The sequence below is a fragment of the Zingiber officinale genome, chromosome 6B (assembly GCF_018446385.1).
Source record: "Zingiber officinale cultivar Zhangliang chromosome 6B, Zo_v1.1, whole genome shotgun sequence".
NCBI lineage: Eukaryota > Viridiplantae > Streptophyta > Magnoliopsida > Zingiberales > Zingiberaceae > Zingiber > Zingiber officinale.
This window is the reverse complement of record NC_055996.1, coordinates 40,834,469-40,853,017: the sequence shown is the minus strand read 5'-3', so window position 1 is coordinate 40,853,017 and position 18,549 is coordinate 40,834,469. Positions and strand designations below refer to the sequence as shown.

At 35.4% G+C, this 18,549-nt stretch overlaps 1 protein-coding gene across 1 annotated transcript; it reads right to left on the bottom strand.

The window, feature by feature from the left end:
- Window positions 1-277: 277 nt before the first annotated feature.
- Window positions 278-17,058, bottom strand: LOC121992372. Its single transcript, XM_042546691.1, has 8 exons — window positions 16,871-17,058; window positions 16,263-16,358; window positions 3,563-3,694; window positions 3,349-3,450; window positions 3,144-3,236; window positions 1,695-1,791; window positions 1,570-1,625; window positions 278-1,469 (listed from the first exon to the last, which is right to left on the bottom strand). Exons 1-8 carry the CDS (start codon window positions 16,977-16,979, stop codon window positions 835-837), a joined length of 1,320 nt encoding a protein of 439 aa, XP_042402625.1. The 5' UTR covers window positions 16,980-17,058; the 3' UTR covers window positions 278-834.
- Window positions 17,059-18,549: the final 1,491 nt, after the last annotated feature.

Below are 18,549 nucleotides of genomic sequence, written 5' to 3'. Positions count from 1 at the left end.
ATGCTTTGGTTTTCAATACAAACTAGTTTATGTCAATGTAATAGTTATGACCAAATCTGTTAGTGCATATAGTTCAAACTCATGATTTCCTATGCATTTAGTCCAATCATATAACTAATGTCAAATGCACGCCACTTGCAGTAATAAATTTGCAGACTTTTGGAGCCACAGCAATTAGCTGCTCCTGCACATCATCACCATTAGTCTTGGCAACCAAAATGAGAATCTGGGTTATTTCAAGTGATATATGAACTGTTCACATCAGTTACAAACATGATTAATTCTCACAAGATTACAACTTCATTCAATTGGTTAACCTGAATTTCACAATGGAAAAAAAAAGACAAACCAAGGAAATAGGAATAGCATCAGGTGAGTGCTTCACAAGTTAGTACCTTTGCCTGGAAAGCAATGAGGAAAGAATTTGCAATCTAGTTGTTATAATGGCACAAAAATTATAGACATCGCATCTTTACCCATCAAACCTATAAACTGTGTTCTCTACACTCGCCAGAAATAAAAGATGATTCACCTAACACAATTCGGGGCAACCGCTGGTTCATAGAGTGCATTGTCGAAGTTTCTGATAGTAGAAATTAAATTTGATATATCTTGTATGCTGTCTTTGTAAAGTTGGAGGATAATGCGCGTGCGCGCGCACACAGTTATCCAAAGGTAAGGCTTTCCATTCTTGTGTAAGGGGACCTTCCAAGAGTTGATGGGACAATATCCAGACAACCACCAGTTCAATTTTGATGCATGGTTCCACCGAGCAGAGAATTGAATATATCTTCTCTTCCATATTGACTTCTTTCACAAAGTAATCTTGAAGCATCAAGTTAATGGAAAATGATCCATTTCTTCAGAAGCCAAACTTTCAGAAGCAACATGGTAGTCTGATTTTCTCTCTTTCCACTCCAAGTAAGGAACATCACTCTGCTCCATTAGGTTCCAAAGATCACGTGTCTCGAAGTACTTTGGCTTTGTATATGGTATAAGTGATTGCTCCATGGAACAGCAAGATAACTCGTTTAACTGGTTCCAGCACTCAGTTCTGGTTGAAATTTCATCACTAAAGTCACTGCTGTGGTTGTTGTATTCAGAAGTTGAAATGCATGGTATGACAGGAGGAGAAATAATATAGTCACCCGCCTCCCAATTTTCTGCTTTAACTAGCTCCAAGCTGGTTTGGTTATTTTCTAAAATACCATTTTCAAGAGGAAGCCAATTCTGAATCGGCAGAAAATCCATAGTATCATTTGAAGGTTGTCCAAGTTTGTTATAATTCCATAACCATTCATGATGAAAAGACAAATCCTTCTCAAGGTATTTTTTGGTAGTAGATGGATAGAGTATGCTTCCTACCATCTTGTTCTTAATACCAAAGAAACAGGGTTCCAATGGAACAAGTGAGTGAACTTTGTCACAAAACATGTTCTGTGTCCACTCTCGTTGTCCTTCATAAAAAACTTTTGTTGGATAAAAAAAAAGATGAAATGTTTCAGGTTATAAACCATGGAGATCAGCGCAGATGATTAATAATGAACAAAAAAAGGTTGAGAAACATACATTGAGATTTCTTATCAATCCCCAATCGTTGGAGGAGTTTGGAGATCAAATGAAACCTGACACACTGAAGTGTTAGATTGCAGGCAATAGAAAGTTTAAAAAAAATCTGATGGGGAAAAAATGACCTGTTAAATTCAATCTTTCCTTTTCCTTGGCAAGATGACTCCACTAACTCAAGTAACCTACTCCTCTTCTTGAGAAAAATCCTACCATTTCCATATTCTAATACAAAGAGTTCTAGAGTCAGGTTTAATCATCCATTAAACATTGAAAAACAATGGGATCATCAGGATGAAAACTAGTTAAATATGATTGTGCATCATGAGCTATCATGAAATGTGATCTAATTAGTAATGATCCATCTTCTCCCTTCCAGTGCTTTTGATCAAATTCCTCTTGAGATTTGATTAGTGGGTACTCAATTCAAAGTTTAATCTGTTCCAAATGGGCCTACTATTAGAACTATGATCAAATACCCCACATGTTAAATGCGGGGTTCCAATTTGTCCAGGTTGGACCACGAACTAGGATAACAAAATCAGAACAATAACAAAAGATGTAATAAGCATAATCAGATCAGAAAATGCCTAGAGAAATAGGAACAAAACTCTAATTAACAGGATGTGCTATAGAAGCCGTGGTAGTTTTCACTGTCTTAATCTCTAGGAAAACAACAGAAATTTTATAATCCTTGGTTGCATAAGCATCAAGTTAAAAAAAAAAAAGGAGAAAAATTATAAAATCTAAAACTCGTTGATTGACAGTATGAGAATGAGTATAGTTTGCCTGATAGCCAAATACCATTTTCTTTTAACAGTTGTTAGCATTCCTCTGTTGGTAAATTAAACAAGGTAGACTAAATAAAAACTTAGAGATTGGACTAGTATTAACCAGCCAAATCACACCTAAAAACTTAGCAGAGTCAAGGACACACATAAGGGACTGACAACTGAAAGCTATCCAAGTCATCATAATTCCATTTTTCCTTGTTACCATGTATTGGATTTTCTGTTTTCAGGAAAATAGCACGGAGAGAATGCACATAAGGATCCCTCTTCAACCTTTTGCTATGAATATACAAAGTCTTGAGACAATTCCTTGCCAATGTAACATAGAATTGGTTTAGACAAAGATACAGAACTATAATTGAAATGCTAATATTTTCAAAAGAGGATTTTCAAAGCTAAATTTTGCATTATCTTAGAAGAATTAGTATGATCTCAGAAGAACAAGCAATCACAAGGAAACAATGGTTTCTTAAACTGGCTTACAAATTAGCAATTTGACTGAACCCAGAGTCAACTGTGGTATTGGGTATTTTACCTATCAAAGGAATCTTAAGTAATCTTCATGCCAAAAAAAAATGATAAAAAAAATTGCCTAGAGATTCTCATGTGAAAAGGGTCTCTGCATGGGAGGTGAATATGTACTAAGGAAATGCACATCCCTCCAAATCTTTTCCTTTTTCTATAAAGAGTTTTAGTGCTGTAATTTTGTTATCTAAGGAAATGTACCAAAAAATCTAATGGAAAAAAATTCCAAATCGAAATGCAGTTATTAAAGCTAATGCTCACCGTATGTCCATGACATATTGCTAGGTGAAAAAGGTCTCTGCATAACAGGTGTTACATCCAAAATGGGCAACATTGATCTGTTCATTGATGTTTCTGAATTCAACTGAATCCATTAGATCTGGAAAATAAAAAAAGGAGCGAGAATGCCCATATATTGTACATGCACATAAGAAAGATTACAACAAGTGTCTATTCTAATGCTAACCATATTCTTCCAGAACTTTAGAAGGAGAAACTAACATCACTTTAGCAGCAGGTGTTATATCTCTGCCAGACTCATGCCATGAAGTTATCAAACTGTTGGTTTCTAGACAAGAAAGAAAATACAGCTTGTTCAGCCCCAAGGAATTACAAGGAAACCATTAGAGTACAAGAAATACTTGACGAGATAGAAGTGAAAGTATGTGGTCTAGAGGAACCTCGTGTAACTTCTTTTTGTGGAGATGCACTTGTATGAACCGTTTTCATGGGAAAGCAAAAACTCTGATGGGTTTCATGGTTTTTCTGCAGCATTTCCCTAAAAAATTTGTACTCGGAAGTCTTTGGATCACCTGCCGGGCAAAGATCTATTATTAAATGACATCTATAAGGTCATGTTGAATGTAGATTAAAGCATGTCACACGTAAATGATTTTACGAGAGAACATTGAACAATGTAAAGTTGCAGTATCCAAGGAGCAGTGTTTCCATATTGCTCTGAAACTGAATGAGGAAGACATACAAGTCCAAGCATAACTATCCGGAGTGAATCCTATAATACAAAGTAGTAGACTTGTGACCATAGCATCCATCACATCTCAAGTCACACTAGGAGGATGGGTGAGACATACCAATCAGAAAATATGTCAAGATGTGCAGAGGTGGCACAGGCAATAACTGACACTCTTGTTTGTGCCATTATATGAGGCTACATGTGTCATGCCCTAAGGGAGTTCTTCCCAAATGCACTCAATTTTATAGGCACACCCATGTGCCAGCTACTTGATTATGTTATTGATGTAGGATCAGAAGGTGTGCTAGAGGAGGGGCTGAATAGCACTTCATCTTGACTTAGACGTCCTGGATTTACGTGGTTCGGTAACCCCCAGGTTCCTACTCCAAGGCCTATGTCTCTAGCGTGAGTGACTATCTTTCTCCTTGCCCTAAACCCTCCGAAGGTGGAGAAACCTCTTACAAATCTGTCTTTACAACAATACTGAGAATAAAATAAAGCACAAAGTTACACCAAGTTGATCGCTTCTGGAAGCCTTGAATGCGTGCAGCACTCATCCTTGAACCTCCTAGATCGATCAAGAATGAATGATTAGATACCTAAACTGCTCGAAGTTGCTTATATAGTGATTTTTCGGTCAGATGGCTTTCCGATCGACCGGAGCTCACCGTTATCTAATGGCGCAGTCTCCGCTCTTTATCCATTTTTCGATCGACCGGAAGCATGAAATAATATCGATATAAATTTTCATGACTTAAATAAGTATATAAAATAATTTATGAAATTTGAAAATTGTAAGTAGTCAACTGGACTGAAAGGTCATTCAATCCACTGACACAATGCTGCGAAGTTTCAGTTTCAGATGAATCTTGGTAAATCCAGTCTTTCACACCTTACCCCATAGTATCTAGTCATTCTTAACCATCTAGAATTGTTAGATAAGTATCTTAAGGGAGTTTGTCAAATGCAAACTAAAGGAAAAAGTGAGAAAGGGGAAGAACTTTGATTGAGGGGAAGTTAAATTTCAAGGTTGAACTCTTGACCTCATGGGACCAAAGTTGGAAATTCCTAAAGGTTTAGGAATTCTAAAAGATTATTGATTTAATAACTAAGGGGGAAGCCCTTGGTTTAGGAGGAGAAGTATGTTTTAAAGGGGAGGTCCACCTTAAAGGTATGTGAATGACCTAGGAAGGGGAAATGTGTTTCTTTAGGGGGAGTGAGACTTCCCTCAAGTAACGAACAAAGTTGTAAAGAGAAAATTGAAACAACAGGGGGGCACCCCCATGATGGAGTGATAAGATCAAGGTAGAGCTTTGGACAAAAATTGCCAAAGGGGAAGAATGGAAGGTTAGGAACCTTCATCTAGAGTTTTGCATGGATATTTGACTTTAGATTAAGAAGTTTGAACTTTTTATATATGTCAAAGGGGGAGAATGAATAATTTAAGTTAAGAAACCTTCATTTAGGTTTCACATTAGGATGTGGAAAGTTGGACTAATAGACAAACCTAACTTAAATGTAGTGTCAAGTGAGATAAAATCTTGATAAAAATACTAAGTGAGCATGTATAGTAAGCATAAAATTCATGACCATGCCATTAATTAGAATTGAATTATCCACTATTCCAAACTTTATGGCATACACCAAAATACTCAAACGAGATAAAACATCCTTTGGACTAAATATTGGTTAGGTTCAACTAAATTTATTATATTTAGGGTATCCATTTTCTAGATGTACATGATTTTTTTGTCTTAATACATACCCAAATCTAGTCTTACAATACTTCACTCAGTGAGTATTTATGATAATATTAAACACTTGATCCTTGAGTAAATTTTTTAGAGATATCTTTAAATCATTTAGTTGAGATCTAAAACTCTCATTTCAATTTCAAGTTCTTTAATTTTGAAAAGATACAATGAGCAATTAATTGATTCTAAATTTTTTAATTCCTTTCTAAGTTCTCTAATTCTATCTTTAGATCTAAGCTATGTTGCATGGATACGAATACGGATATCGCATCGGATACAATACGGATACGGCGATACTGAAAATTTTGAAAATATAAGACACGATATGGCCAGGATACGACGATTATTAAAAAATAAAAAAATATTATATATATATATATATATATATATATATAATTAAAAATTAAAAAATCTTAGAATAGAAAACCATGTTCATATTATATCAACCATAATATCCATTACAAACAAAAAAGTAAACATAATAAAATGCAACACAACAATACATCTTAAACAAGTAAAAAAAATCAAACATCCATATCAGTCTCATCACCAACACCACCTTCGTCAGTAAATAAGACTAACTCCAATTCAGGTTCATCAAGAGACAAATTGGCAATTTCAAGGATAACAACACCCTCCGGAAAGTAAACTTACTAGAAAGAGGGCAGCGACGACGGGCTGCTACGAGCAATGGCGGATTGCTGCGAGTAATGGCGGGCTGCAACGAGCAACAATGGGTTGCTGCGAGCAGCGACGGAGAGAGCCAGAGAGCGTAGGCGAGCGACAAAGAGTGCAAGCAAGCAGTGGCGAGCCTAGGCTAGGCAGGCGATGGCGGCAAGTGCAGGCGACGGCCGCGAGCAGCGTTTAGTCGCGTTGCGATGAAGAAAGAATCAGGAGCAAAGAGTAATTTAGGGTATTTTTCATTTTAATAAGTTGTCCTCGGAATTTTATTTTTTTTCAATTTTACCCTCGAAATTTTTAATTTTTATGCAATTGAGCTCAAACGTGTCTGGAAATATATCCCATCCGTGTCCTAGCCGTATCTGACTGATCAAACTTTTAAAAACTCAACAACACATTTTTTTCAATGTCCGACACTTCTAAAAAAATATTTTTTGGAGTGTCCGTGTTACACTGGATCTAAGTAAGGAATTAGACAAGAAAGTAGCGATATCAAAATGTTTATCTACTAAGGAAGAGTTTACCTCAATGCCACTTTTGTTTAAAGCTCCCCTTCATTGTTATTTGAGTCTTTAGCTTCATCGTCTCCCTCTTATTTCTTGTGGCTTCATTTCTACCGTAATCGTTACTTGAATCTTCATTCTCACTTGTTGCGCAGACTTCATCGGTGTTTACCATAAAAGCTAAATGGTTGTCCCATGTGGATAAAGCTAGGAGTGTGTCCTTCTCGTCGTTGAATGATTCGAATGAGTTGTCCCATGTACCTCTCAATGTTTTCTTTTTTTCCTACCCTTTCTGCTAGTTTGATGAGCTCTAGGCATTCATTCTTAAAGAGTTATTTCTTGTTATACTCAAAACAAGTGACACTTGATTTAGATTTATATTTACTTTTACCTTTTTGCTTTAATCCATGAAATATTTTTTTTCATGTCCCTTTTGTTGGCTAATTTACCATTCCTTATCATCTTCTTGACAAAGTGCATCCTTTCGCTTGAAGAATCTTCACTTTCATGTTCAAAGGATGATTCAATTTCTTCCTTCACCATTTTGCTTTTCTTCCTTCTTGCAACCAAGGAAATACCTTGTGAACTTTAAGGTTAGTGGCTCATGTAATTCAAATTCACAAAATAATTCATTTAACTTAACAAATGATAAGTCCTTAAGCGCCTTACAGGCATCTACCATAGATAATGATAAAGATGTTTAGAGAAAGGATTTAAGTGCATACTTTATGAGATTCCAATTCTCTACCTATTCTCTAATTGCATGTTGCCTATTGAGGATCTCTTTAAACCCTCCATGAAGTTGGCTCACCATTTTGCTAACTTGATTAACTAAATATGGACTAAAATTTAGTGTCTGTTGAAAGGTTTTTAGAGAATTACAACACACTATGAGAAGACATGCAATTCTAGTACCCTATATTTTTCCCATTGGCAAGTCCAATTATAGTACTTTTTACTTTTTAGGGACCAAAATGTAAATTTTTAAAATTCATGGATTAATTTACAAAATGTCATTTAATAACCAAGCCATGCACTCCATGTTTTCCCCCTTTTTCTTCTTTTTCCCTCTTTGTTGAAAACATCAAGCACATCCTTCCTCAGTCGCACTTTGTCGTCACTGGTGGCTCCCCACTAGCCTCTCCCTACTCACATCCCTAGTGGTGGTGTGCGCGATGCAGGCCAAACTTCATATCTACTAGAGAATACCACTGCAATAGAAGCAAGGCGAAGGGTGGATGCTCACGTGATGTGTACTAGAGGTGCAAATGAAGGGCACAACTTTAACCTCACTCAGGATTCACATAGGTCAAAGCGGATAAAGAACTCGAGTGTGGATGTTGTGTGCTAGCCCTCCTTATGGTGCTCATTAAACCTCATCCACATTTGTTTTGTTTGTCTTCAAAATCCTCTTCCAAACCTAGAAAATTTGAACAAGGGTGATTTATCCTACCCATTTTTTTGTTTGTGTTCAAGATGGTATCGTGGATATCTTTAAGGGTGCATTGATTAGACAAGAGTTAAAGTAGAGTTAAGTCAAAAAAAAAAATCTATGATTTTATGATGATGATTGAAGTTATAGTTAGGAGCTATATGCATTTATATTTTGTACATTGTGAAGTGCATAAGAGTGCATTTTGAGGTCATATATGTGTCAAATTGGTCAGATTGGAAGATTTCTTTTTATTTGAGGTGGGTTTTTCTACTTGTTTTACTACATTTACTTTGTGCATGATTTAATTTATGAATGTAGATGGTATAATTATGCAGTTGTTAATAATAAAATTAGTTATGATCTCATCTCTACTCTTATTACTCAACAACTTCTTTCTATATTACTTGTTCTTTTATATTTATAGTTGATATTTATTTTATTTGACCCCTTTTTGAGAACCATGACGAATCAAATAATATAATTAATTATGCTAACTAATAATATAGAACTTGGACTCCATGCTTTGAAATGGGTTACGTTATTATTGGTATTAAATTAACAAGATAATGGATGAAACACTATACATAGAGCTTTGGCTCTGCACTATGAAAAGGGATTGCATTATTATTCATATTAAATTAACTCGATAATAAATGTAATACCTACATTATAGAGTTTTGGCTCAATGCTCTAAAGGAATTGCATGACTAATTATGCTGAAATAAATAAAATAAAATATTTATATTATAGAGCATTGGTTTTGCGCTTAAAAAGGGTCCTTAGGTTTTTTCATGCATGTGCAGGCTTTGACCATTTTATATGAGATGTCCATCTTACTGGGTGAATTGTAGGTTGTTCGCCCTTTCTTTTGTGAGGTGAATGTCTAGGTGGATTGTGGATCATTCATCTTTTATATATTTCTATTATGTATGTCATATTGGATGGAGTATGAGTCGTCCATTCTATGCAAATACGATATATCGTTTGAGTGGATTGTGGATCGTTCACCCTATATATTTATATGTGTAGATACATTTCTTTTTAAATGAATTGTAGGTCATTATCCTTCTATATGATGCATCTTTTACTAGACAAATTGCAAATCATCTACCCCTGTATGATATGTATATATATAGATTCCTTTATAAATTAAATCAAGAATACTTATAAGAGAATAAACAAGGAAATACGAGAAATGATAAATTCGTCTAAAAATAGATTCAAAATAAATTGGTGATAAAAGATTAATATTCCCTCTTGTCCATTTTGTATTTTATACTCATGTTCTATCGTTTTTGACCTCTATGTTATTGCTAAGTTTTATGCATGGTACTGATGGAGTGTCTTGCACCATACTACCCTTTTTACTGATGGAGTGTCTTCAAAAGTATGCATTTAGTTAGTTTTTATCTAGGTTGCTACAGTATTGTAGTTCAAGCGTAATGAGCAAAATTAGCTTTACAGCCAGTCTAGCTTGGCGGACATGACACAGTACATTAAGCTCCTGTGATCATAATTGAAAATTACTTGTTAAAATCATTTTAAAATATTTTGGAAATAACAAGGATGATTTACTTGTTGGTTGAAATTAAAAAAAAAAAAAAAAAACTTCTTGATACTTGCTTTTTTATACAAAACACTAAATTCAAGCATTTCAACAAATTTTCATAGATTTATCTTCTGTTGAATTTTATATTAATTTTTTAAAATTAAGCTGCTAAAAGTTTCTGGATTTATTAGAATATAGCAAAAATAAGTCGACTAATATTGTAGCTAGTGAGCTGCCTAGTCAAAACAGTAAAATGTCACTACAAATAGTGACAAACAATTGAGTTAATCGATTACTTGAAAGAGTTGATCGCCTGAAATTAAATTAGTAAGGTTATTATTTCTTTGACATATATGTTATTTCTTAGTGGGAAAATGCTTGGTTGTTGTTGTTGTTGTTGTATATGTTAGTGCATGGAACATCAGACGATCGAACCTGAGTTTTGATAATAACAAATGATTCTAAGTTAAGTGTCATTGTTGTTCTAACAAGTTAAACTGAGTGTGCAGAAAGTCCTAAATGATCTTAGACAAAAGGAAAGTCCTAAGTGATCTTAGACAAAAGGAAAGTTCTAGCTGCGGTTAGGGAACGAAGTCCTGGTCCGGAGACTGGACAAAGTCTTGGCGGGCCGAGGACGTTGGGTGAAAACCTAGAGTCGAGGACGCTAGGTGACAATCCTGAGAGTCGCGGACACCGGACGGAAGACTGGAAGGGTCGAGGATCAGACGTTCAACATGAAGTCCTGATGACTCGGACACTAAGCAAAAGTCCAGACAGTCTAGAGGACCGGTCTGGCAAAATGTAATCTCTCCTAAGAGGAGTAGGTGAGGACGCGTTCCCCGAATAGGCAACAGTTAGCGTCGGTCCGACCTAGAGTTTCAGCGAAATTCAAAGCAAAGACCGGACAGTCCAAAGGCTGTCAAAACTTATTATGCTTCATATATTATTGCCTGGACTAACTTTAATTTGTAGAAAGAAGGATATAGCAAAAAGCTGGTTAGGGCACCTAGAGTCCGAGAGCCCGGAGTTGCTCCGGGCCCCCGGGAATGCTTCGGTGAAGAGGCGCCCTCGAGATTGGCACACTAAGCTAGAGCGCGACAATTGGTCGACCCACGTCAGCGATCCAGACACTCGGAGGGGGTTGGCATCCAGACGTGAATAAACTTCAGGGATGAAGTTTTGACAAGAGCTCGCCATGTCAGTACAGTCCAAGTACCCAGGAGGTGATCCAAGCGCCCGGACGGGGTTATAAAAGGAGGCTTCAACCAACAGCTTCATAATATCATTCCAAGCATCTTCCGCTTTTGCGCACTGCTCCGATAAAGTCTCTACGATGCCCGAAAGCTGCTCCGACGACGACTGAAGATCTAATTCTCTAAGTCGTTAGTATTGTTTTTTTTTCAAGTTACTTATACTCAAAGTGTAATCATTCTTGTAATTTTCCGATTGATTAGTATTTACCCACCGAAAGCACTCTCACGTGCAGACCTTAAAGTAGTAGTCGCCACATGCTCCGAACCAAGTAAATTTTGGTGTGTTAGCATTATCTATTTTCCTTTCTTTCTTTATTCCGCTATGTTTGTCTCTTCGCGTTTTTTAAACGAACGTGAAAGCCACGAGCACTATTCACCCCCTCTCTAGTACAACGATCCTACAATATATTCCAACCTTTCTAGTTAGTGATGTGAGTAGTGACTTTTGCTATTCTTGACTGTATGTTTATGAAGCTATATATTAGAAATCAACCTTAAGGGGAGTAGCATTCAAAAATTTGAATGATATTATACCAACGAGCTCTCCTTAAAGAGTTTTTCTTTCTGATTTTTATATGAGATTACCTTTCACTAATTATATTTCTCAAAAGTAATATTTTCAATGTGTGGCAAAGAGAAAAAAATGAAGAGTTTAAATTATAATTTTTCATTTTACCCTAAATGCATTTTCATTTTAGCTGAAATGTGAAATGAAGCTTATATTACCCTAACTTATTGTTGGTGCAATCATACCCCAAGTGGTCGAAAATGAGAATATGGTTTTAAAGTGTTTGGCAAAGGCTTTATGTTAAGCTCATATAGTTGGCATTGATGTATGTTACTTGGAATTGATATTACAAGTACAATAAATGAATTCAAAGTGAGTTGAGGTGGATCAGACATTTAGTAGAAAAGAAAAGTGCAATAGGTGTTGGCAATTGAATAAAGCCCATGTGGGTTGAGGTTAATTGTGCATTTAGCAGGAGAGTCCAACACGTGTTGGTAGATAAGAAAGTCTAACATGGGTTAGAAAATAAGGAAGACCTAGAGGCAAGGCCTCTTGGTAGACGAAATGGTAGGTCGAGGCCAACAACATACCCAACACACAAGAAATCTAAGATCTAAGATCTCTTAGCAAGTGATTGTGAGAGATCATGAATGGGCTATATTTTAGGTGTTAGGTTGATCCCTTATTTAAACCAAGATTTGAAATGTTTCAGGGTCAAAGATGATGACTTAGTCTATTGAAATATTTAATTGATTTAAAGACAAATTGCTCGCAAGGTTTTGTTTCAAGTTGAGTCGACTAGTTGTAATAGTCAACAGAATGATTTTGAGTAGATTGAAGACAATAGTTAGCGAGACAAGTTCTATGCCAATCAAACTCCAGTTAAATTCAAAATACTGGGAGAGTTTATTATTGCTATTTGGAGGACTATAAAAGTGGTTGCAAGGGAAGCTTGAATATGACAACAAAATTAACAATAATTCTACTGGATACTCGTCTCTAACCATTTTTAAGATTAAGTCCCCACCTAAATCTAGTCTCACCTATAATCCACCATACAAGTGTATTCCATTCTCAGCTTCACTAGAAGCTACCTTCCAAGACCATTAGGACCAGATGCCCAAGCTAGAGGAGAGTGAATAACGATCATTACCTGCAAGTGTGATTTTATCTACCCTTTAGCGAGGTCACAACAATGATTAGTGCGGGAAAATAAGCATAAACAAACAATCACACTTACTAGTCGCTAACGTGTTTATTTAATGTGGTTCTATAATTTGTCAATGGATCACTCTAGAAAAGCACAACTATTTTTCTCTATCGGAGATGAGAAATCTCTTACAAGCTTAAGATTGCAAAGGAATACAAGAAAGGAAAAGCGCAAGAATACAAGCTTTCAATAGGGTTTAACTAACTCTATTTCACCAGCCTTACCCACTGCTCTTTTTATAACCTTAGAATCCTTACTGTGTGTCTACCGCCTAGCAGTCAATTAGTTTATCACCATCAGTTATTCCTTGCAATCTAACTATTATCACATGACAATGACTCCTTTCCACATTGATAAGCAATCAACTAGTTACTTACCATTATGCAACTGAAGCTATCGGTTGACTGCCCACTCGACTCAGTCATGAACAAAACCATTATGTTCGCTTGCTCATTGGACTAAATCGATTGTCTTAGTCAATTATTCCTCTAGTTGACTCAAATCCACATCAATTCACTACTCCAAATCAATGTTGAGGTTTTGATTTATCGTCAATTATTTCACCAATCGACTAAATCGGCAACCAACTAATCAACCCTTATATCCTAAAACTATTTTATGTATTAGATTCCTAATCTCCAATCCACTGTTGTCCATCAACAACTAACCATTGACCCCAACTATAACTAGTTTTAAGGTTGAGTCTGCCTATGTTGAGCTCTATCCTCGTCCCCATCGATATTGGTCACTCAACTCACTCTTACCCTTTGCAACTTGATTTCACCCGCAACCATCTACTGCTAGGGCATATGTCCTCAAATGCACCCGTGCCCTTGGCTCCTCCACATGTCATCCTTCACACCCCTTGCCTACATAATCCACCTCTAATGGTTGTCATCCTCATTGTCTCCATGCTCCTCATCTTACGGTCCCTCGGTCTATCTTATGCAACCTTATTCAATCTCTATGAACCTCTAGCCATCGAGCTTCTAACCTAATCACATCAAGTCATCACTTAAGAGCTACTCTAGCACCACCAGGGGCATAGCCACCTTAAGGAGAGGGGGTGCGACCGCCCCCTCTCACATTTTATTAAAAAATTATATATATATATATATATATATATATATATATATATATATATATATATATAAAATCACTTTGAGTAGTTAATTCATCAATAAAATATATAATAATAAACGGATGAACTAAATCGTAGGGCACAAAGTAAGGAAGCTAAATTAAAATTGAATCGAGTTTGAACTAAATTCAACGAGTAGATATGGAGATAAGTATTATATTGGTTCAAATTGAAATTGATTTAAAGTTGAGTTATGACCGAATCAAGTTTAATGTTTAAACAAGTTCAAACGATTTAAAAAGAATTAGGATATTTTGGACGAAACCTTTCATTTTGTTCTCTCCCTCTTCTCCCTATACATGTTACATCCTAACTATATCGTATGCCACCCCTTCGCCCATTCCTCTCATTTATTATTTTTTCCTGTTCTTCCTCGTTTGCTTCTTCTCTCCTTCTCTTCTCCAACATTAGAAAATTTACAATTTTTTCCTCTCCTCTTCTAAAGCACAAGAGCTTTTTTCTTCTCCTTTCTCTTCTCCAGCAAGCAAGAAATGTAGCATCAGTTGCTGTCCTCTTCTAGCAACAAGATCAAGCAACCATTAACCCCCCTATCTTCTTTCTCTTCTGGTATTTTTTAGGATTTTATTGGCATGGCAAAATAGTCATGTCTTGTCTTACCTTGCTCTCTTTGTGTTATTGTCGAGCTCACTAAAACTAGTCAAGGTTGCTAACAAAGAAAGTAAAGTTCTTCTTTTTTTACTTCTTCCTCTCTATTTTATCTTCTCTATTTTTCTCCAAATCAAGGATCTTCCCAGAGTTGTAAGTTATTCCTTCCTCGTTTCATGAATTTTTGAAAATTGCCCCTCCTATTCGAAAATCCTGGCTACGCCCCTGAGCACCACCCCAATGCTCCTCATCCTACGATCGCTCTGACATCCCATACCATCCTTCTCCAATCTCTTTAAACTTTCAATCCACTAATTGTGTCACCTTGGCCACCTTAAGCCAACGAGCTCTCCAAGCTCCATGTGTTCTTGCAACTCCTTGCAGTCAAACACACATATCAAATACATAGAGAAAATCTAACTTAAACCCTTTGCCCAAGATCACACCAAAGCACTTGGGGCACGATTCAACTAACAAAGAGGTATTTGAGATATCCTGTGCCACAAATCTTTGCTTCCGGATTCTTCGTGCCAAGAGACCTTACTTCTGAACTTGTCTATCAAGCATTTAGTCAACCTCGACCTACTAGGATTTCCATCTTTCAAGCCTCTAGTCACCCTTAACCTTCTTGAACTTCCACTCACTAAGTATCTAATCCTCAACTTACTCGAACATCTCTAGTTGCCAAGTGTTCAATCGACCTTGATCCACATGGATTTCATGCATTGCATCTATGATCTCAATGTTAAAACCTACACACTTGACATATAACATCAGCAATCACAATATATTCTAACTTAGACCTTTGTCCAACCATCAAAACTACATGTTTGGGGACATGATTACACCAATAATACTCTTCCCGTCGTGCCTATAGCTTGTGTCAATAATACCTAATGGGTTTCACACAAATGAGTCAAAAACATGGATCTTTATTAGCGACATTAAATTTGAGGTCTAAAACCTTAATCACATGACTAAGAAGAGGATAAGGTCAAAGGTGAAGTCATCCACTTAAGATTAGGTATGGTGGAGCTTCTACTCACGCTAATTAAAGTTGGGGGCAGCATGAAGTAAGTAGCCTAACTGATGGAGGTGAAAGCTTGGCATTAGAACTCGTCGATGTATAGAATGTAGCCACAATTGCAATAAGCATCAGCGACAGGGATGTGATTTGAAGTGGCGTTGCTAATCCATCCAACTTTTGAGAAAAAGAGGAGAAGTATCGAAAGATGGATTGCTTAATTAATGAGATAATCATTATTATATGTGTATACAAACTCATGATAAATCTCTAAGGTCACAAGTTTAAGTGTGGGATTAGACCTACTAGACCAATAACTCCATTATTCTAATAGTTCTAATAGGGTTAACTAAAAACATTAAATAAAAAAATACTAATATTTGTAAGCAATTATGTATAGCTCTAAGAAATGATAGAAAGGAGAAAAATATGATAGGATATTATGGACCTGAGGTAACCAAGAGATTCTATATTTGCAAAAAAATATCCATCAAAAGTTAGTACTCTTTTTGCTAGAACAATTGCTAAAACTAACAGTTTCCCTAATCCAAGCGACTATTTATAGATTAACTCTTTTTCCACTTCTTACTGTGAGATATTGATCATTATTTGAAAGAAACATTACTTTCAGGAAGTAAAGAAATGATGTTGCTACAGTAATAAAAGGAAAGTATGCTTTATTCTTGCTATAAATATGCTTAGAAAATAAGTTAATTCTTCAAACAAAACAAGTTGCGACATACAATTCAGAAACTGGATTTTCTGATTTTGAAGTGCTTGCATATTTTCTAGAACAATAGCCTCTCCTGTGAACTTGACCCTTTTCTTTCTAGCAGCATCTGCTTAAAGAACAAGGATAAGCAACTTTATAGAACACGACCATCATTTGAAACATCAGTGGTACAACTGGAAGAATAACAGAAATTTGAAACACAACCCAAAGGAATAAAATTAAAGAAGGGATTGGTGAGTCAAAGAAGAAACCGCCTATATAGGTGAAACAGTGATGTATTGTAGCCCAAAAAACGTGGAAATGCTCTTTGGAATAATGGATGAGCATAACATATGTGATTCAAACGCTCTCCCCGAGAATGGAAGCGACTCAAATGCAAGCAAACCTCCCGTGACCAATAATCCCCGTTCCAAATAAATATGAAAAAAAAAAGAGTGTCTGCCAGTTATCGTCTGTGAATCTAACTGTACTGGTTATTATAATGATGGTTACGGGAGGAGAGCAACCAGGGATAAAAGGGGAAAAAAAGGTAGAATATAGTCGGGATCCCAGGAGCTAAGGAACCAAGAAATGAAGAAAAAACTCAAGTCCTAGGGCAATGAAGAAGGAAGACATTACCGGAGAAAGGATCGGAGAGAACCCGAGGATACTTTGAGGCAGACCTGGAGCTCGAAGGAGCCGCGTAGGGTCGACTAAAAGAGGGGGATTTACGGCGGCGCAACTCCATTTGCTCCTTGTTAACGCGGTTCGTCGCTCCCTCCGGTCCTTCCCATTTGCTCCTTGCAATTTCGGGGCTTCGAGAATTCGAGCCGGCAAACAAAATGTAATAATTTTTTCTAATCTCTATTCACGTATTTTTCCACTCGTACTTTCCACATGAAATTTCAATATTCATCTTTATGTTTTCGTTCTTTGATGTTTTTTTAAAAATAAAAAATAAAACAACACTTACTTTTTAAAAAAAAATTATCCTAAACTATTATAATTTACTATTTTATTAAAAATATGACTTTTTATTAATTAATTTTGATAAAATTAAAAATAAAATTATGTTAATATTCTTTTCTCTTTTCACATTAAAAATAATTTTAAATAGTAATTTTTTAATTAATTTTTATATAAAAATATGTTGATTATCTTGAGTCCCAATTAAGAACACCTCAAGCGAAGAATGTTTTATAAATAACTTAGACAAGTGACATTAAAAAAAACATATATTTGCATGAGTGTAATCCAATTTATGTCACTATAACTAATATAATATGCTAAAATGAATTGACTCAATTTAATTAAAATTGTTAAATATAATATATTATTATATTAAAATATTTTTATTAACTTAAAAAAAATATTTTATTTTAATTTAAATTATTATAACAATTATGATATAGCTGTGCTACTATTATATTTATTATTATAAATAGCTACTATAAAGTATAATTATTATAACAGTTATTTTAATAGTGTTAATAACATGAGGAGCCTTTTATTTTTTGTCCACTTTTAAAAGCATCGAACCATAACAATTAAGTAACATCCAAGGATCAACTTAGTCATTATCAAACTACAATTTCATATCAATTATCCAAATGTTATTTTGAATTATAATGCGAAAGAATTAGCAAATAGCATATCCACCCACTTGACACTTGATTTGGTTCATTTAATATTTTAAACAGATTGTAGTTAAACATTATCTACGTATGAGAAAAATCTCAAATATTAAATAAATTAATTTGGCATTGTATAACTGCTGCAAAGAATACAACCTTGATAAAGCAGAAGACCGGTACGAATTACATTGTCAGTTTCTTCCATTTTCACGATGAAAATTGAATGCTAATCACAGGACACATAAATTATTTAGCAGTTAACCAAAATGTAAAACATAAATAAAAACATAATGTTAATGTCGAGGTCCTTTTGCTCTTTCTATTTATGGCTTTTAAATTGAGCTTAGATAAACTCCATCCTTTTATTACTCAGCTAAAATGTTGATAAAAAAAGTTGTACCTACTACCACTCTCCAAATGACTCAACTAGTCTTTCAGTTAACTCAATTTAATAAGATCACAAGCTTGTATGTCGTCGACTCAAATAAAGTTCAGTCAACTCATATCTAAGTCTTTATTTAAAATTCTAAAACTTTTTCAATCGACTCAATTGGATAAGATCACATGTTTATTTGTCAATGAATACCATATTCATGTTGGTAAATCATACCCCAAATAATTTAGTGTTAACTTGAATTTTAATGTATGGACAAGTTCTTTAAGTTGGGTTTTATCCTACTAGGT